General features: G+C 39.8%; 1 protein-coding gene across 9 annotated transcripts in view; it reads right to left on the reverse strand.

The window, feature by feature from the left end:
• The window catches only part of SHLD2 (shieldin complex subunit 2), an 86,236-nt gene that overhangs the window by 37,282 nt on the left and 26,739 nt on the right, over positions 1-22,215 (reverse strand). Inside the window, exons 3-6 of one of the 9 annotated variants that reach the window (XM_074382173.1) lie at positions 8,315-8,407; positions 4,979-5,165; positions 4,431-4,510; positions 3,021-4,345 (exon numbers count right to left, since the gene is read on the reverse strand). The exons of 2 other annotated variants lie outside the window; for them this stretch is intronic. In XM_074382173.1, the coding sequence (XP_074238274.1) occupies positions 3,021-3,105 (85 nt within the window). In that variant the 5' untranslated portion in view covers positions 3,106-4,345; positions 4,431-4,510; positions 4,979-5,165; positions 8,315-8,407. 6 more of the 9 variants (XM_074382176.1, XM_074382175.1, XM_074382177.1 and 3 more) reach the window with 6 other exon arrangements.

Genomic DNA, 22,215 nt, shown 5'->3' on the forward strand with positions numbered 1-22,215 from the left:
CAATCACTTAAATCCAGGAGTCAGAGGTTGCGATGAGCTGAGATCACACCACTGCACTCCAGCCTAGGTGACTCTGTCTCAAAAACAAGAAGTGATAGGAGCTACTATAGGATTAAAAGGAGGGGACAGCATCTCTAGAAGAGAGAAACCTGGGACAACTCAACCGGTGTAGAACTGCCCATTATCTGCATTTTTCGTAGGCTCCTAGGACTACAGTTAATTACAAAATTTCGGAACTGAATTTTACTAATATTCAGAAAAAAAAGTCATACAATAAAGCCCCTGAGTCATTTCCCACCTCAAAATAGGGCCCAGGAAAACTACCCTGATTGTCTTACCCAAGGGTCAGGCCTATTACAGGTAATCTCCAAAATATTTAAAAAGCGTTTATGACATTCACTGCTTCTGTGTCCTTACTTAATATTTTCTCCTAAATGTCCTGCAACCTGACTTTTATTTCCTATCTCTGATAAGACAATAATGAAGTCCAAATTGCCAAATAAGAACTCACAGAACTTCACCATAGCAATTGTGAAACTCTCTCCTTAGTTTCTAGAACATTACTCTTTCCTAACTAGTTCTACCTCTCCAATTTTTCTCTCTCTCTTCCTCCTTGAGCTACCTCTTTCCATTCCACACATTCTAGAGAATGTCATCCAATCCCATTTATTTAACTACCACATATCCAACTGTGCTTTACAAATCTATACTGAGCCAATCTCTCTCCCAAACTTCAGACCTATATTTCCAGCATTACTATATTTGACAGGATCACAGTAGAATCAAAGGTGAGATTCAAAGCCCTACTTGCCTTCTAGGCAGGGGAGGAAGTAGAGCATAAAGGGGTGACACAAAACAGTTCTGAGAGTTCAGAGGATCTCCCATGGCAAGAAATATCTGAGATGAAAGCGAGTTCCATAAAGCACAGGTTATTACATATAACCGTTATTTCAGTGTGCCTTCACTTATTTGTCTAAATCAGGGGTGTCTAACTTTTGGCTTCCCTGGGCCACACTGGAAGAATCGTCTTGAGCCACACATAAAATACAGTTAACACTAACAATAGCTAATAAGCTAAAGAAAAAATTCACAGGCTGGGCGTGGTGGCTCATGCTTGTAATCCCAGCACTTTGGGAGGCCAAGGTGGGCAGATCACTTGAGATTAGGAGTTCCAGACCAACCAAGTCAACATGGTAAAACCCCGTTTCTATTAAAAATACAAAAATTAGCTGGGTGTAGTGGCATACACCTGTAATCCCAGCTACTCCAGAGGCTGAGGCAGGAGAATTGCTTGAATGTAGGAGGCAGAGGTTGCAGTGAGCCAAGACTGGGCCACTGCACTCCAGCCTGGACAACAGAGCAAGAGACTCTGTCTCAAAAAAAAAAAAAAAAATCTCAAAACACTTATAATGTTTTAAGAAAGTTTATGAACTCATGTTGGGTTGCATTCAAAGCCATCCTGGGCCACATGCAGTCCCACAGATAGTGGGTTAAACAAGTTTGGTCTAAACAAATAGCCTTGTAAGTATGGAACTATTACCTCATCTCCCCACGCCACCCTCCCCCCCAAAAAAAAACCTTGACTACAAAGTGGCCCTGTTTTTTTTTATTTTTTCTGGCCAAAAGTGGCCCTATTAATTCAAAAAATAGTAAATTGTTAAAAAGCGTTTAGGCTGGGCGTGGTGGCTCATGCCTATAATCCCAGCACTTTGGGAGGCCAAGGTCGGTGGCTCACCTGAGGTTCAGGAATTTGAGACCAGCCTGGCCAACATGGTGAAACCCCTTTGCTACTAAAAACACAAAATTACCCAGCCATGGTGGCGTGTGCCTGTAATCCCAGCTACTCGGGAGGCTGAGGTAGGGGAATCACTTGAACCCAGAAGGCAGAGGTTGCTATAAGCCAAGACTGTGCCATTGCACTCCAGCCTGTGCAACAAGAGTAAAACTCCGTCTCAAAATAAACTTTTTTTAATGTTTACACTGAAGTCTACTGCTACTGAATACTCCAATTTATAGGAGTTGTGAGTATGTGAGTGGGAGGATAGACAGTGGTAGAGGCAGGAGGAAACAAAATATTTATGACAGCCAAATTATATAGACAGAAAAGTTATGGACAACTGATTAATTTCAATGATTCTAGGATATGTTTTAGGTGTACTCAGAGGGTTAAAGCTCATTAAGATACCAGATAAAACTTGCAAGTACATATCCATTACCGTAGTTAATAATTACACAATTTCTCAATCTGCAGAAGGCCACTCCAGTCAGAATGACCAATACAACCATACCCTTTATCTTTACAGTGGTCAGAGTCTGATGAATGGGTCAAAGATTTATAAAACAGGATGAACTCTATCAGCAGGTTTTGTCTTTGCAGAACACTGCAACTAAAAAAAAAAAATGCTTATCTCAAAACATGTATCATTAAAGGAGAGTGCTTTTTCCCTCTTATTACCAGGGAGTGAAAAAACTCCATTTATAATACCTTTTCATGTCTATTTTACCAAAGAACCAAAGAAACCATACAGTTGCTCAATAGCATCAAATGACAAAATAAAGAAGCCACATCGGATTGTAATTAAAAACAAGGGATTTGGAACAAGAGAGATACGGGCTCAAATCCCCTACTCTGCAACTTACTCAAACTTGAAATTACTGAAGTTAAGTGATAGGTACATAGGGTTCATTATGCTGTTCTTTGCTGTGGTTAAAAAAGTCATTCTTTTATTCTTTTACCTGATTGAACCAAATTCAATTTGCTATCCTAGTTCACTTGTACTAACAAACAACACTGAGTACTAATAACCCACGTACTGTGTATATTCATGCTGAACTCTTTCAAGAATTACTATCTAAATGCTAGTATCTAAATTTACTATTTAAAATGACAGAAAATGTCCACATTTTATGTGACTAATGAAAGGATATAAGATCTATTTTTCCCCCCTCAGGAAGAAAAGCAATTGAAGCTTAAAGCTATCACTCATTTAGTATCTAAAGTAATAGCCACTAAAGCCTACCTGTGAGCAGACAACTGAGTTCTCGACTCTCTTTGCATAACCTTTCATATCCTTTGCAATTGTCTTTGGTATTCAAGTGAGACATCTATAATCATGGTCTCATTAGCGCCTGAGATGCATCAATTTCATGCAGTGCAGATGAGCTTCCCTTATTCTTGCTTGCAATACAAAAAAAAAAATTTCTCCCTCTCACTCTCATTCCAGGGCATTTGCCATCTTCCAATAAACTCCAAGCACTCAAACAGAAAGTGAACTTTAGCTGGTTTCCTGGCCTTACCAATAGGGTGAACATGCCTTCTGATTTGCCCAGAACAGTCCTAGTTTAAGCATGCTTTTCTGGTGTCCTGTTTAGTCAGTATCTCTTTTCATTCTCAAAAGTGTCTCAGTTTGGAGATAAACTATATGGTATTCCTAGTTAAGAACCACATAAACACATGAATAAATATTCTATTAATGTAGAATGTACCTTCTAATACATTTTATCTAAAATATTACAATAACAGGACTAACACGTAAAAGGAAACGTTGCAACGGGCACAGTGGCTCACGCCTGTAGTCCCAGCACTTTGGGAGGCCGAGGAGGGTGGATCACAAGGTCAAGAGATCGAGACCATCCTGGTCAACATGGTGAAACCCCGTCTCTACTAAAAAATACAAAAAAATTAGCTGGGCATGGTGGCGCATGCCTATAGTCCCAGCTACTCGGGAGGCTGAGCCACGAGAACTGCTTGAACCCAGGAGACGGAGGTTGCGGTGAGCCGAGATTGCGCCATTGCACTCCAGCCTGGGTAACAAGAGCGAAATGCCGTCTCAAAAAAAAAAAAAAAAAAAAAGGAAACGTTGCTCAGTTTTCCTGTTAAAAATATTTAAATAACAATGATAATTGAAATAAGGTTGAATTGTGTCTAAAAATTATGATATGCATTTGAGAATCTCAAGACAGAGGTAAGACTCAAAGATGGTAAGACAGAGAACTCATGTCTGGCAACTAAGGGGGAACAAAAGAGGCTCATGGCTGCCAGGTCTGTGTAATGAAGTTATGAGAGCACGGGATAAGAGTTTTTTGGATCGAGCATTACTAGAAAATGTCTCGGCCCAGATGTCACTTGTTCAATGTCATGCCTAAGGTCGAAGGAGAAATCCTCAAATTCCTAAAATACCACACTTCACCTTCCCACCATCACCATGCAACACCAAAAGCCCTGAATTTGGCCACTCACAGTGGCTCAAGCTTGTAAGTACAGTACTTTGGAAGGCTGAGGCAGGCGGGTTGCTTCAGCTCAGTAGTTCCAAACCAGCCTAGGCAACAGGATGACATCACGTCGCTAAAAAAAATACAAAAAAATTAGCTAGGTAGGGTGGCACGTGCCTGTAGTACCAGCTACACGGGAAGCTGAAGTGAAGGATCACCTGAGCTCAGGAAGTCAAGGCTACAGTGAGCTGTGACTGTCACTGTAATCCAACCTGGATGACAGAGTGAGGTACTGTCTCTAAAAAAAAAAAAAAAGAAAGTAAAAATTAGAAAGACTGAACTTTAAAACAAGTAATCATGAAATCACAGGTGGGTGCCAGGGGTATGTCTGCCTGCCAACCCCTGTACCTGCTTTCATCTCCACCCACCCCCCCATAAAAGATGAAAAATGAAACAAACACAATCAAGAAAATAAAAAAGCTTTGCTACTTATGCCCTGACATTCCTTTGTAAAAAGTCATACTCAGCAAATAACAACTCCACTATCCCAGTTCCCCGAGCCAAAAACCTTGGCCTCATCACTGATATCTTTCTTTTTCCCATGCTCTACTTCGAATTTGTCATCAAATCTTTTTGGTCCTATCTTTAACATTCGTTCAGGCTTTGACCACTTTTCTCCACCTACACCTGCTACTGCCTGGCTCAAACCACCATTCTTCTTCCACCACCTTCCCCCCAGAACACCGAGTTTACAAAAGGAACTTGCCAGGTCACGAAGACTGCAGGTAGTGGAGGGAGGACTGGAATGCGGGAAATCAAACAGCAGAACATAAGTTCTTTCAACTACCACACTGACTCTCTGGTGTTTTGCCTTCGCACAATGTGGAGCTAGAATCCAAGTTGGAACACTGCCGTTGAGTCATATGACATATGCTCCTAAAGCACTGACTTATCTAAAGAGGTATGAAAAGAATAAAACTTCAGTGTAAAGGAGCTTCCTTATCAAAGAATTCATATGAGAAAGTTCCCTATCACTCAATGATAGGATAAATAACTGGCTGTTAACAAGACTTCTCTCCTTTTAAAAATTTATTTTTTATTCAGCTGATAAGTACAAGAGAATTTTTTACAAATTCATTTTTAAACTGACATATTGTATTTGTACATATTTATGGGGTTTAATTTGATGTTTTGATACATATCCATGATGCATAATGATCCAATCAGAGCAGTTAGTGTAACCATCACCTCCTGCATCTCTCATTTGTTTGTGGAAGAACATTCAAAGCCCTCTTCCAGCTATTTTGTAGTAACAATATCTACTCTTAACTATACTCATTCCATTGTGTAACAGAACACCAGAATTGGCCAGGCGCAGTGGAATCTTACTCCATCACCCAGGCTGGAGTACAGTGGCATGTTCTCAGCTCATTGCAACCTCCGCCTCCCAGGTTCAAGCAATTCTCATGCCTCAGCCTCCCAAGCTGTAATTACAGGTGCATGCCACCATGCCCAGCTAATTTTTGTATTTTTAGTAGAGACAGGGTTTCCCCATGTTAGGCAGGCTGGTCTCAAACTTCTGACCTCAACTGATCTGCCCACCTCGGTCTCCCAAAGTGCTGGGATTACAGGTATGAACTACCACATCCAGCTTGCATCTTTTTATCATCCATTTCTCTACTAGTCATTACAATACTTGTATTAACATCTTTGGCTGATAATTCAATCATCAGAATTATTTCTAATAATTCCACATTTCTAGGTGTTTTTCTATTGATTGATTTTTCTCCTGGTTATGGGTCATTTTCCTACTTTTTATTTGGATGCCTAGTAATCTTTTATTAATATATTATTAATGCTGAACATTTTATTTGCTAGATGCTGGCTTTTACTGTATTCTTTTAAAGAATTTAGTTTGGGCACATAATTGTGTTACTTAGAATCAGCCTGGTCCTTTCAAACCTTGCCTTGAAGTTTAGGGTAGGTTTAGAAAGGCCTTTAGTCTATGGCTAATTTAACCCCACTATGAGGACTCTAGCCAATGTCCTATGTATAAAACAGTCTCTTCACTATGCCTAATGGAAACATAAACTATTCCCATCTCTGAGTGAGCTCCTGGAATTGTTAAGTGTTCTGATTTCCAGTGTGACTTTCTCTAGCATTGTGAACTTCCACACTTGGCATGTGCAGATGAGTATCCAATCAAAGATCCTCTTACTTCTACAGATTTCTGTGTAGTGCCTTTTATTCCAGTTTTCTGCCCACAAATTCTAGTTGCCTTGACTTCTCCAAACTCCCCTGGGCTCTATGTGGATTCCCCTACTCTGTGCTACAATCTGGAAACTGCCTATAGAAACTCCTCTAGGATTCGTATCCGTTATTTCTCTTCTCTCAAGGGATCACTATCCTGTGCTGCCTGTTGTCCAATGTCTGAAAACAGTTGTTTCATGTATTTTTGTCCTGTAGAAGAATGATTCTCATATCAGTTAATCCCTCTTGGGCAGATGTAGTGACTTCATGATTTATGTTAGTTTTGGGTGCTTGTTCTAGACATTATATACGCATACTGAAGTTACTACAGTCTCCTTTCACAGAGAAAGAAATGTATGACAGTATAATTCCTTCTCCTCCTTTTTGTTCTCTCATGGTTATATAGTCACATATATGCTGTAAAACCCACATCTTGTTAATGTGTTTGTTTTAATATTTTTGACAGTCCAGATATTCTGGAAACAAATCCTTTCCCTTTTTGATATGTCCGAAAAGTCTTTATTTTGCCATTATTTTTGAAGGCTTTATTGACAGGGATATATCAAAAAGTCATACCAACTGAAAGAGCTCCCAGTGGCCAAAGCTGGAACAATTTGACCAATAAAACAAATAAAGCAATTTTAAAGATTTTAACCCATGTCATAAAATATCCATAAGTCCATACTAATATTTTAAAAATTGAATGGATAAATAAATGAGGAAGAAGAAACAAATCTCCCATGCAGAAGAAATCTAAATAATTTGTGTAGACACCCTGCCCTTGAGGAGGGGTATCATAACTCTCCATACTTTAAGTGTAGGCTGCACATATATAACTTCCTTCCAAAGAGTACAGTATGTAAATAGAGGGGGAAAAAGAGTAACTTTGTAGTAAAGAAATGTACAAAACTCAACCGGATGATCAAGGTCAATGGCAACATTAGTCATATTGACTATATGTTCCCTTAATATGATGCGATGAAAATGGTACTGCCAGGCCATAGAGGCACATGTCTGTAGTCCCAACTACTTGGGAGGCTGAAGTGGGAGGATTGCTTGAGCCCAGGAGTTCAAGACCAGCCTGGGCAATACAGTGAGACTCCATCTCTATTTAAAAAAAAAGAAGAAGAAGAAGAAGAAGAAGAAATTTAGGAAGGTGTGGTGGCATGCATCTGTAGTCTCAGCTACTCAGGAAGCTGAGGAGAGAGGATTGCTTGAGCCCAGGAGTTCAAGACTGCAGTGAGCTGTCATCATACCACTACATTCCAGCCTGGGTGACAGAGTGAGACACTGTCTCAAAAATAAGGAAATAAAATTGTACTTAACCTCTATGTTGTTCATCTCAAAAATCCAAAACCCCACTCTAACAATGATAAAAATACCAAGCAGATATCAACAGAAGAACAGTCTGTGAAATACCTGGACAATACTCCTCAAAACTGTCAGTCATCAAAAACAAGAGATGAGAAACTCAAGTCTAAGAAACTGCCAAAGCCAAGAAGACCCTAAGGAGATGTAACAACTAAATGGGAGCCTGAAACATTAGGTAAATAAAGTATGGATAACTAAAGTTAATGATAATAGATCAGTATAGTTCATTAATTATAAAAAATATACCATACTAATGTAAGGTGTTAATAATAGGAAAAACTAGAGGCAGGATTCATGGGACCTCTATATGTACTATCTTGGCAATTTTTCTTGACATCTGAAACTATTTCAAAACATCAAATTTATGTTTAAAAAAAAGAGAGAGAAAGAAAAAAAAAAAACTATGGGAGCTCTATCTCTGCGTTAAGCACAACGGTCAGAGTTTGGTTTGCTAGATTCTCTTTGCTCTCCAGTCGCATACCTTGCTTTCTGAAGCTCAGGTGCCCTCATGCAGCCCTGCTTCTCCTCCCCAGCCAGCCTTGTGGAGCGCAGCTTCCTTACACTCTGTGAAGGCCTGAAATGAATTAGAGCAGTTTCACTCATCTCTTTTGCCCTGTCCCCAATCCTCGGTGGCTGAAAGCATGGACTGCCAAAGTGTGAAGATTCATCTCCAGCTCTTCCCCTGCCTGCAGCATTCCAGAACTGAAAGCCTGGAGTGCCTCTGCTGGGTTTCTTTATTATTTTTCTTTTTTTTTTTTTTTTTTTCTTTTTCTTTTGAGACAGTTTCACTCTTGTCACCCAGGCTGGAGTGCAATGGCATGATCTCAGCTCACTGCAACCTCCACCTCCTGGGTTCAAGCAATTCTCCTGCCTCAGCCTCCCAAGTAGCTGGGATTACAGGTGCCTGCCACCACGCCCAGCTAATTTTTATATTTTCAGTGGAGGCGGGGTTTCACCATGTTGGCCAGGCTGGTCTCAAACTCCTGACCTCAGGTAATCCGCCCACCTCAGCCTCCCACCTGGCTATCTCTGCTGGATTTCTCTCAGCAATCCTGCCTTCTGAGAGTGGTTGCTCTATACTTGGAAGAGGTTCCAAATGCCTCAGGTAGTACCTAGGCCAGCTCATCATTGGCCCAGGCTTACTACTCCTGAGCATTCAGTGAACACCTGTGGGTAGAAGCTGGAGCATGGGTGCACACTTGCTCTTTGGCTTAAGAGTAGCTGTGGGGTTTCTCAGGATCCTAACCTGTCCTACCAGCCCATACGGGGCCATTAAAAATCTGATAAAAATATGGCTGGTTTCTTCTTTCCCCTCATCTATGGTGGATTCCCAGTCCTTGGGTTGTTCTATCCTAGAGTGGCCATGGGTTTCTTCTCTATGAAAGTTTGATTACTTTTTGGAGTTTCGTTCATTTAGATTCCCTTGTATCCTCAGCTCTTTGATGGGTCTTTAGAAACCATACTTCTTATCCGGCTTCTATACATTTTCAATTACAAGAATGGCAATATCTTGTAATTTTGTGTATCTGAAGGGGAAGCCAAATTGTCTCCCCAGACTTTGAATGGTTCACTCCCTCAGTATATTAAGGTCTCTACTCAAAAGTCACCTTTTCAAAGCAGTTTCCCGTATTACACTATCTAAAATTCACCAGTCACCTTTCATGCCCTCATCCTTCTTTACTTTTCTTCTACTGCCCTCATTTCTATCTGAAATGTATTTGGCTCATTATTTAACTGTCTCCTCCACAAGGACAGGAATTTTATTTTTCTTATTTGTCAGTATAGACTCAGCTATAAAACAATGATAGGGAGCAAATATGATTCTTTATGAATTATAGTTTTAGCTTGCTTTGAAACTAATTAACTAAAAGTAGAAAATTACTGTTGCATATTATAAAAGAAAAAGTACTTTTATGGGAGATAAGAAGTTTTAAGGCTTAAAAAAAATAACTTGTGTGATGAGTTCCACTCTGTCCTTAGAAAACATATTATTCTTTATCATATATGCTTTTTCCAGCTAAATCATTCTGTGCACACGTACCGCTTCCTCCTCTCTTGCTATCAACCCAGGTTCTAAGTAGGAATTACAGATATTCTTCACAATAGAATAAGACAACTAGCAATTGTTCTTAATGAATGGCAAAAAGAACAATATTCATTACTTGTTAATTATTATTCATCTTTTTTTGAAAATGATCCAAATGGCATCTGGAAACAGCATAACACTAAAAATTAGGTTGCAGTAGAAAATAAGAACAATGTTTTGATGATTAGCCATAATACAAAGGACTGTAGAAGGAGACTAGAAATAAGTAAGAAGGAAGAATTTTGCAGAAGTGATACAGTAAACCTTAGCATTTCAAAGATATTAATTAAATACCTCAGATTAACCAAGAGGCCTAAAGCACAAGCTAACTAGTCTTTTAAAAGAAACTAATGGGGCATGGTGGCTCACAAAATAAAAAAATAAAAGAAGAAAAACACTTAAAAAATTAAAATTAATTAAGAATTAGTTTTTTCCCTTGCTAGAAATTTTCTGTCTACATATCAATTGCAAAACTCCACATAAAGCAATGTAGCTAAGAAAGACAACTCTTGAATCAGATCTTAGGGTTAAAGTCAGCTCCACCATTTGCCAACTATGTGACCTCTGGCAAGTTAAACTTCCAAAACAGCATCTAAGGGTTCGGGGACCACTGAACCCTTCAACGAATATGTGAGTACTTATTCAGGTTACAACAATGAATAAGACTAATGAAAATGATTTATGAAAAAAACTTAGAACACATCTGGTACCCAGTAAGAGCTCAATAAAATACTATAACAATTATTATCTCAAATATTAGATAAGATTCCACATGCCCACTTAATGAAGAAATATAGCCATTTTGTTTTGGTTTTTTGTTTTTTGTTTTTTTTTTTTTTGAAACAGGGTCTCATCCTATTGCCCAGGCTGGAGTGCGGTGCTACAATCTCAGCTCACTGTAGCCTTGATCTTGGCTGACTGCAGCCTATCCTCCCACTCCTGAGTAGCTAGGACTACAAGTACATACCACCAAGCCTGGCTAATTTTTTATTTTTTGTAGAGATGGGGTTTTGCCATGTTGCCCTAGCTGGTCTCGAACTCCTGGGCTCAAGTGATCCACCCACCTGAGCCTCCCAAAGAGCTGGGATTACAGGTGTGAGCCACTAGATCTGGCAAGATATAATCTTTAATAACAACAAATACATTATCATGGATAAAAATAGCTTTTTGACTGTAGTTATTGGTGTAACTAATTTCACTTCTGCTAGGACCACATTTTGGAAGAAGGCCATCTTCCCTTTCTGTCTTTAGTAACTTCTTACCACTCCTTTATAACCTTGTGTCATAATACCATTTTATTGGAGTAGAGGAGAACACCTAAAATATAATCTTTCCAAATAAAAAGGTAAATAAACACAGATGAATGACACCATTGCTGTCATCTTTACATCTCAATCATAGAATATAGATGAGTTCAAAGACCAAAAATAAAAATGTAAAAAACACCTAGAGGGAAAAGATTTGAAAACCATATACCTAAATAGGGTCTAGCATCCAGAATATATAAAGAACTCTTATAACTCTACAACAAAAAGACAAACAACATAATTTAAAATGGGCAAAGGACTTAGACATTTCTCCAAAGAAGATACACGAATGGCCAGCAAGCGCATGATAAGAGGCTCGGTGTCATTAGTCACTGGGACAATGCAATTAAAAGATACCATTTTACACCCACTAGAATGGCTACAATGAAAATTTAAAACTGGAAAACAAGTGTTTGCAAAAATGTGGAGAAACGAAGACACTTGTATATTGCTAATAGGAATATAAAATGGTACAGTCACTGAGGAAAACCGTTTGGTAGTTCCTCAATAAGTTAAAGACAGAATTACCATGTATCATCTAGCAATTCCACACCTAGATATATACTCAAAAGAAAAGCAAATATGCACCCCAAAAAATTATACATCAGTGTTTATAACAGCACTATTTACAATAGCCAAAAAAAGGAGAAACAACTCGAAAGTTCATCAACCAACGAACAGATAAAATGTGATACAGCCATACAATGAAAATTATTCAGCCATAAAAAAGAAGAAAGCATTGATCTATGCCATACCATAGATGAACCACAAAAATATTATGATAAGTGAAAACATGTGACAAAAGGCCAAATACTGAATGAATTCATTTATATGAAATATCCACAACAGGCAAATCCACAGAAACAAAAAGTACATTTGTGACTGCCAGGGCCTGGGGGAGGGAGGGAATGGGGAATGACTGCTTAACGAGTATGGAGTTTCTTTTTGGTGTGATAGAAAAGTTCTAAAACTAGAAAGTAGTGATGGCTGTAAAACACTGTGAACGTACTTAAGGCCACTGAATTGTATACTTTTAAATAATAAATTTTATGTATATTTTACCACAATAAAAAGGTCCTTTAAAAAATTAGAAATAGGTTCTGGTAAAGAGAAAGTTGAACAAACATACTTAACTTCACTTCTTCTCCAAATTGTGCTAAAATACTAATAAGGGTTTTGGGTTTTTTGGTTTTTGTTTTTGAGATGAGGTCTCAGTCTGTCACCCAGGATGGAGTGCAGTGATATGATCTCGGCACACTGCAACCTGCACCTCTCAGGCTCAAGCCACCTCCCGCCTCAGCCTCCCGAGTAGCTGGGACTACAGGCACGCACCATTACAACGGGGTTAATTTTTCTACAGTAGAGACGGAGTTTTGTCACGTTACCCAGGCTTCTCTCAAACTCCCACACTCAAGCAATTTACCTGCCTCGACCTCCCAAAGTGCTGGGATTACAAGCCTGACCCTAATAAGGTATTTTTAAGGTATAAACAAAATGTAAAAGCTAGAAAGCAGATGCATGAATGGTAACTGACTTCACAGATCCAAGATACCAACAGTATGGAAAGCCAAAAACCAACCTTAGTCCACAGATCCGCAAAGGGCCCAGGAACTGGTGATGATAGTGCCTGCAGAAACAGGTATGGAGGGAGCACTAAATAAAGAAGGCTGGCGAAAGCTCCTTAGAAAACTACTCAGTCTTTCAGTCTCTTCCTAAATACCACATGGTTAGGTTACTATGCTTCTCCCACCAAGACAAAATTCTAGAGGTTTATTCTCTGAAGAGGATTTCAGAGCAGGGGGACACAAAGCACACTGGTGCAGGGGAGCCTTAATGAAAACAGAGTGCTTAAGTAAACACATATGTACTGAATACTGAAATCTTCACTGCCCTACTTCCCTCACTCAGCTCCCACAGAACTGGCATACGGACGTCCTCCCACCAGACAGGAAACTGAAAGACCCCTCTTCCTTTTCAGAAAAGGGAAAAGTAATCAGAAGCTGACATGAAGGGCATGAAGGGCTCCCCAGCAGAAGACACAGCTAGATCACCCTACGGTGAACTCTAGTCAACAAGTACCAACGAGGTAGTACTAAGAGCTTTCAATTAGCTTTTAGAGGCGTAACTGCAAACAGCCAAGGATTGCCACTCATCTGAGGAAAGCATCTACCACAAAAAGAAAACAAAGGAAAACAAAAAAATGGAGAAGGAACTTGGAGGAAACATGGACAACTGAGGGAAGAAAAAAACTCAAAAGTTAAAAAGAATTTTATTAGCAGGAATTTCTGATGTTAATTAAAAAATAAATAAAAAGAATTTTATTTCCCCCGCCCCGAGATGGAGTTTCGCTCTTGTTACCCGGGCTGGAGTGCAATGGCGCGATCTCGGCTCACCGCAACCTCCGCCTCCTGGGCTCAGGCAATTCTCCTGCCTCAGCCTCCTGAGTAGCTGGGATTACAGGCACGCGCCACCATGCCCAGCTAGTTTTTTTTTTGTATTTTTAGTAGAGACGGGGTTTCACCATGTTGACCAGGATGGTCTCAATCTCTTGACCTTGTGATCCACCCGCCTCGGCCTCCCAAAGTGCTGGGATTACAGGCTTGAGCCACCGCGCCCGGCCTAATAAAAAACTTTTTATATCTTATATACCCTACCATTAGTGTCCATGGAAAGAGTATAGTAAATACTCCACTGTAATCCCAGAATTTTCGGAGGCCAAGGGAGAGAACTGCTTGATGCTTATGAGTTTGTGACCAGTCTGGGCAACACAACAAGACCTCGTCTACTAAAAATGAAAACAGTTGGCTAGGTTTGGTGGTGCAGGCCTGTAGTATCAGCTACTGGGAGGGCTAAGGCGGGAGGACTGCTTGAGCCTGAGCAATCAAGGCTATAGTGAGCCACGACAGAGCAAGACCTTGTCTCAAAAGAGTAGACACGCCATCCATGAAAAAAAAAATCGATACTTTGCCAAAGAGCCCTTGGAAATTAAACTTAGAGAAATTTATCAGAAAGAATAAAGAATCATACAGGTGGCAACAGGAAAAAAGAAAAAATTGGAGGTCTAGTCAAGATAATTCAGCATCTATACAATGGGAAATCCAAGGGGAAAATAAGGAAAGGAAAAAAAATCAGTGAAATCATTCAAGAAAATGTCCCAGAATTCAACAATGTAAGTTTCCTGACTGAAAACACTGAGTGAGGTCAGGCATGGTGGCTCATGCCTGTAATCCCAGTACTTTGGGAGGCCAAGGCAGGTGGATTATTTGAGGTCAGGAAGACGAGACCAGCCTGGCCAACATGGTGAAACTCCGTCTCTACTAAAAATACAAAAAACAAAACACAGCCAGTAGTGATAGCACACCTGTAATCTCAGCTACTTGGGAGGCTGAGGTATGAGAATCACTTGAACCAGTAGGCAGAGACTGCAGTGAGCCCAGATTGCTTCACTGCACTCCAGCCTGGGCAACAGAGCGATACTCTGTGTCAAAAAAAAAAAAAAAAAACCCACAAAACAAAAAAACAAAACTTGGCTTGGTGTCACGGTGCTACTAGGTAGGCTGAGGCACCAGAATCACCTGAACCTAGGAGTGGGAAGTTGCAGTGAGCCAAGATCACGCCACTGTACTCCACTTGAGCAAGAGCGGGACTACGTCTCAAAAAACAAAAACAATAAATTTAAAAATTAAATAACAAAAACAAAAAGACCCACTGAGTGCAGAGCATAATGGTTTAAAATATAGTACAACCATATCAAAGCATATTATTTACAAATTTCAAAAGAATGAAAACAAAGGGAAGATCCCACAAGCTTCCAGAAGGGAGAAATAGCTAACAATAAATTAGGTTCCAGAATGATTTAAACTTTCAACAGGCATAACATAAGCTAGAAGACAATGAAGCAAAATCATCAATCTCAATGTTAACATGCAGTGAAACTACTAATGAAGAATGAGAGGAAAATAAAGTGTTTTCAAAAAACACAAGGTATCAAATATTTGCGTTCCATAAAACAGGAAGACATCAGGGGAGAGGAAATACAAGTGCCAATGCAGGAGAAAAGAAAAGAGAATTCCTACTCCATGTTGGAGCACTGTGCTCTGGAAGGGACTTCTTCAAGATGATGAAATTGACAGAGCAACTGATGGAGACAGAGTCTTACTCTGTCACCCAGGCCGGAGTGCAGTGGCTGGATCTCGGCTCACTGCAACCTCCACCTCCTGGATTCAAGCAATTCTCCTGCCTCAGCCTCTGGAGTAGCTGGGATTACAGGCACGCACCACCACGCCCAGCTAATTTTTGTATTATTAGTAGAGACAGGATTTCACCATGTTGGCCAGGCTGGTCTCAAACTCCTGACCTCAGGTGATCTGCCTGCCTCAGTCTCCCAAAGTGCTGGGATTACAGGCATGAGCCACCACACCTGGCCTACTGCTTGCTTTAACAATCCCTGAAAAGCCCACTTGACTCATTACATAACTTTGGGGGGAAAAATTAACATTAAAAAATCTGGAATAAGGGGAATAAGGTACTAAGGATTTCCCAAGGACATAAAACCCAACTTGGCAAACAAACCCAACCCCTGGAAACTAAATCTAACAAAATTGTCCTATAAAAGAAAAAAATATAGCAGGGCATGGTGGCACGCACCTAGTCCCAGCTACTCAGGAGGCTGAGGCAGAATGGCTTGAACCCAGGAGGTGGAGGTTGCAGTGAGCCGAGATCGTGCCACTGCACTCCAGCCTGGGTGACAGAATGAGACTCCATCTCGTTAAAAAATAATAATAATTATATAAACAAGAAAAAATAAAAATGAATTAGAGGAAAAATACGGAACATTACTTGCCCGACATCACAACTCTAGCCAAATGTGTGACACTGATGGCAGAAATCCCTGGGTTTCTGTGCTTCTGCTCCCTGGTCTGTCAAAGGGGTGTAATAACCACAGCTACCACAGTAGTAAGAGACTACTGTTGTGAAGCTTAAGTGAGATAATGCACATAAAGCACTTACAGCAATACTGGCTGTCAGTATTAATACAGTTTATATTTTATTATGTTTTTTCTAATAACTGAGATCTTTTTTCATATCAAATAATATAATGATATTGAAAAGTTTATTTGAACACTTACATTGTCTACCTAAACATTCAAAGCCTCTAATGTTCTCACATAAGCCTCCCACCTGAAAAGCAGGGTGGGGTAAGAGGGACAAAAAACAGTCTGATGATCCATATCCAAGAGAAACAGGAAAAGAATTAGCAAAGAATTAGTGAAAGTTATTTTTTTTTTTTTTTTTTTTGGAGACAGTGTTGTTCTGTCGCCAGGCTGGAGTGCAGTGGTGCAATCTCGGCTGACTGCAACCTCCACATCCCGGGTTCAAGCAATTCTCCTGCCTCAGCCTCCCAAGTAGCTGAGACCACAAGGGCGCGTCACCACACTCAGATAATTTTTGTATTTTTAGTAGAGACGGGGTTTCACCATGTTGGCCAGGATGGTCTCGATCTCTTGACCTCGTGTTCCACCCGCCTCGGCCTCCCAAAGTGCTGGGAATGAGCCACCGCGGCCAGCCAGTGAAAGTTATTTCTAAAGATTCTTGCTCTACTTGTGAACTGACTGTATCTAAAACTACTCAGGTCACCATGCTTTATCTTACACTTTTTAGTTGCCATAATCAATCGTTTACTCTCACTAGGCAAGTTAGCAATTAAAAGTGAAAACTTTGTACCAGCTATACATTAACTCAGCAATGCTAGGACAAGCACTTTTCCATTTCACAACAGGTAGTCTCCAACTTATGCACAGATTGTGTTCTCAAAGTTGAGTTATACTTTGTTATAAAACTTGTGAAATGTTTCCTCAAAGAAAGAAAATTATGAAATAAAGTTGAGATCCCAGGCAATAAACAAAGGCCAATATAATCCATACAGTAGAACAATTTATTCCTAAGAACCATGGAAAAGGAAAGGAATAAATATAATTGTGTCAGATGATTTTCAACCACGTGTTTTGTGCTCCCCACAGCTAGCAAAAAAACAGCACTTAATGTGAGATTAGGAAATGTGTAATACTTTGTTTTCTTCATCTTTGTATTCTGGTAAACACAAACAGCGTATGACACAGTACCTGCCTTCTGTCAAGAGCTTAAAATATTCATTTAATGAATTATGAGTAAGAATATATAGCACTGTTCAAACCATACTGGTTTTTTGTTTGTTTTGTTTTTTGTTGTTTTCTTTTTCTTTTTTGCAGAAGATTGCAGTCCACACTCTAACTTTCACATGCAGGGAACATTTTCTTTGGCAAATGCTTCAAAGTTTAATAAACTACCTCCTCTCCTGAGTAACCTGCTATTATTCTGTGCTTTCCGTCCATGTAAAAATGCTAATTCTACAAACCTAATGCAATATCAAGTACATGGTAGCTACAGAAAATTCCATCGTAGAGAATCGGGGTCCAGTTAACTACCAATAGGATATTTACCATTATTTATACTTTTTTTTTTATACACTGGGTCCAAATAAAATTGTGTGTCTGGAGGGCTTGGAGTGGCACTGAAGAACCCAGACATTCGGGGAACCTGCATTGTCTACTGTGGGAGCCATTCACTGCATGTGGCCACCAAGCACCCAAAATTTAACTTGTCTGACTGGGATGTTCTCAGTGTAAAATACACACTGGATTTCCAAGACTTTGGACAAAAACATTTGAAATTACATATGACTTTGATTCTGTTTCTACTGGGCAGCCCTGTAGTGAGTCATATGAAACTGCTGATATTCAACATTTTTAACCTACTAAAATGGCAATTTTATAAGGTCCAACCTAATTAATACCACAATTAGTATTTGAATGTGGGGTGTCTTACATGTTTTAAAGGAGTATATATGCCCTAATGGCAAGAATTACTAGATGCCATTTTACTCAGAAGCTGGCGATCTTTTGTAGTTTTCCTACTTCAGAGAACTCAGCTCCTTCATATTCTACAATACATGCTAGGAAAACACAACTCTACTTCTCAAAGACAGAGTTTCAGACAAGCTAACTTGTCTGTAATTTATTCCTTGCCTGTCTTACATGTGTCATGGAAATAAGACAACACTTTATCTATTTTTTTTTTTTTTACAGGGTTTGGCCAGGTTGGTCTTGAACTCCTGACCTCAGGTGATCCACCTGCCTCGGCCTCCCAAAATTCTGGGATTATAAGCATGAACTACCGCATCTGGCCAAGAGTATTTCTTAGCTGTCACTTTCCTGAGTTCTTTTTGGTGAAATAGCTGGTGCATGGTTTAGCTGGTGCTCTTAATTTAGAAGAGCTGTTGTTTTCTAGAACACCCTTAGGCTTAATCTTTTTTTTTTTTTAAAGAAAGAAAGAGAGAAAAAAAGAATGAAAGAAAGAAAGAGGAAGAAAAAGAGGGAAAGAGAACGGAAGTCTTGCTTTATTGCCCAGGCTAGAATGCAGTCTAAAAATGGGTACTGAAAACCTCTTTTATGCCAATAATTGTGCTTAACAATGAAGACAGGAAGGAATAAGGGAGGAAAATAACAAACAAGCAGCCAACCAATATTTCATTTAAACCTGTGAAATGCTATACAATTACTGAGGAGTGATTTACTTCCAATTATGTAGTCACTTTTAGAGTAGGTGTGATGTGGTACTGAGAAGAATGTATGTTTTGTGGATTTGGGGTGGAGAGTTCTGTAAATGTTTATTAAGTTTACTTGTTCCAGGTCTGAGTTCAAATCCTGGATATTCTTGTTAATTTTCTGTCTGGTGGATCTGTCTAATATTGACAATGTGATGCATTTGGTTGGTAAATCTTCCTCCATCCCTTTGTTTTGAGTCTTCATGTATCCTTGCATATGAGATGGGTCTAGATGCAGTACACCAATGGGTTTTGGCTTTTTATCCAATTTGCCTGTCTCTGTCTTTTGATTGGGGCATTTAGGCGATTTAAATTTAGGATTAATATTAATATATGTGAATTTAATACTTCCATTTAATGCTAGCTGTCTGTTTTGCCCTTTAGTTGATGTAGATTCTTCATTATGTTGATGCTCTTTACATTTTGGTATATTTTTGGAATGGCTGATACTGGTTGTTCCTTTCTATGTGTAGTGCTTCTTTTAGAAGCTCTTGTAAAGCAGGTCCAAACCATACTGTTTCAATGGGAAAATACATTATGATTTCCAACTGAAAGAATGCCTTCCTTTATCTTAGCAAGATGACTGGAGTATAAGCACCAAGAATGATAAAGGGCACGCAGATATTCCATGCATGTAACAATCACTCCTCCTAGAAATCACATTTTGGTCATACATCACTCATACTAAGAAGTATATATAAATCATGAATTTGGGTTTTCATAATATAAAACTTGACCTCCAAAATGTCCCTGACTTCTCTCCCTTTACTAATACCTTAAATAAAAATAGCAGCCATCAACATTTTATCTGTTTTTCTTTATTTGCATTTTCTATACTACTAGATAGTACAGAAAGTTATCAACTGCAAACTTAATATTATGGCCAAAAACATCAAACTCAAAAAATCATTAAAAGACTCAATATTCAGACAAAAATCTTGATCAAAACCCAAAATTTCTCAGCTGGGTATGGTGGCTCATGTCTGTAATCCAGCACTTTCGGAGGCCAAGGTGAGATGATTGCTTGAGCCTACGAGATCGAAACCAACCTAGGCAACATAGCAAAACTCCATTTCTGCAAAAAATTCAAAAAATTAGCTAGGCCTGGTGGCATGTACCTGTAGTCCCAACTACTTGGGAGGCTGGGGTGGGAGGATCACATGAGCCCAGGAGGTCAAGGCTGCAGTGAGCCATGATTATGCCAATGCACTCCAGCCTGGGTGACAGAGCAAGGCTGCCTCAAAAATAAGGAACAACAAAAAACCCCAGCATTCCTCTGGCTCGAATGTAGCTATCTATATTTAGATATTCCCAAAGTGAAGTTGACAAAGTTAACCAACACAATAACAGAAATTACTTTAGGCATCAAAAAATTGCAAAAATTACTGAGAATTATATTATTATTATTATTATTATTATTTTTTGAGACAGAGTCTCACTCTTGTTGCCCAGGCTGGGGTGCAGTGGTGTGATCTCAGCTCACCGCAACCTCCACCTCCCAGGTTCAAGCAATTCTCCTGCCTCAGCCTCCTGAGTAGCTGGGATTACAGGCACCTGCCGCTACCATACCTAGCTAATTTTTGTATTTTTATTTTTATTTTTTATGTTGTTTTATTTTTTGAGACAGAGTTTTACTCTTGTCATCCAGGCTGGAGTGCAACAGTGCATTCTCGGCTCACTGCAACCTCCGCCTCTCGGGTTCAAAAGATTCTCCTGCCTCAGCCACCCGAGTAGCTAGGATTACAGGCACCAGCCACCACGCCTGGCTAATTTTTTGTATTTTTAGTAGAGACAATGTTTCACCATGTTGGTCAGGCTTGTCTCGAATCACTGACCTCAGGTGATCCACCCACTTCGGCCTCCCAGAGTGCTAGGGAGCCACCACGCCCAGCCAATTACTGAGAATTATAAGTTAAAATTACAGAATTAAAACAGAATGTATTCAATGTCCACAATGATACTGTTACCTTAAAACCTAAGAAATTCACCTTAAAAAAGGAGTCCTTTCATTTTACATTACTCTAAGAAAACACAATTTGATCTCTTTAATATATCCCTAATGGAAAAATGATTAAAGGAATAAAGATTAATTTATCCTAGAGAGCCAGAGTTCACTTCAAGCTTTAAAGAATAATTAATAGCCGGGCACGGTGGCTTAAGCCTGTAATCTCAGCACTTTGGGAGGCTGAGGCGGGTGGATCACGAGGTCAAGAGATCGAGACCATCCCGGTCAACATGGTGAAACCCCGTCTCCACTAAAAATACAAAAAATTAGCTGGGCATGGTGGCACGTGCCTGTAATCTCAGCTACTCAGGAGGCTGAGGCAGGAGAATTGCTTGAACCCAGGAGGCGGAGGTTGTGGTGAGCCGAGATCGCGCCATTGCACTCCAGCCTGGGTAATAAGAGCGAAACTCCATCTCAAAAAAAAAAAAAAAAAAAAGAAAGAATAATAATCATATTTTTTCTTCCAAACATAAAATTCAGATGGACTGACACCTTAAATGAGATATGAGTTTCATCTAGCATCAGAAATTACTCCAAAGGTATTATTTCTCTTAAGCACCCCTTCTGCTTTGAAATTTAATACCACCAACGAAACCAATTAATTTAATTTCATTGTAATGACTTCAGAGGACAGACACGGTAGCTCACACCATAATTCTAACACTGTGGGAGGCTGAAGCAGAAGGATCACCTGAACCCAGGAGTTCAAGACCAGCCTGCCAACACAGTGAGATCCTGTCTCTACAAAAAATAAAAAATGAGCTGGGCACGGTGCCATGCACCTGCAGTCTCAGCTACTCAGGAGGCTGAAGCAGGAGGATCAACTGGGCCCAGGAGATCGAGGTTGTGGTGTCATTGCACTCAGCCTAGTCAACGGAGCAAGATTCTTCCTCAAAAAAAAAATTTTTTTAACTATAATGAATTCATAAAGGCTCTATAAATATTTGTTAAACGTAAGAGGTTGAGTTGATAATCACTAGTGAGTGATAGCAGCAGAGACACAGTGTCATCAGTGGAGAGACAAACATTTCTAAACCACCTGACACAATTAATGTAGTGTCTTCCACATAGACTTTTTTCTCTTTTTTTGAGATAGGGTCTCATTCCATTACCCAGGCTGGAGTATAGTGGTGCAGTCACAACTCACTACAGCCTCAACCTCCTGGGCTTAAGTGATCCTCCTGCCTCAGCCTCCCAAGTAGGTGGGACCAAAGGTGTGCATCACCAAGCCCAGCTTATTTTTGTATTTTTTGTAGAGACAGGGTCTCAATATGTTTCCCAGGCTGGTCTTGAAGCTCTGGGCTCAAGCAATCACCTGCCTCAGCCTCCCAAAGTGCTGGGA

This window comes from Saimiri boliviensis, chromosome 12 (genome assembly GCF_048565385.1).
Source record: "Saimiri boliviensis isolate mSaiBol1 chromosome 12, mSaiBol1.pri, whole genome shotgun sequence".
NCBI lineage: Eukaryota > Metazoa > Chordata > Mammalia > Primates > Cebidae > Saimiri > Saimiri boliviensis.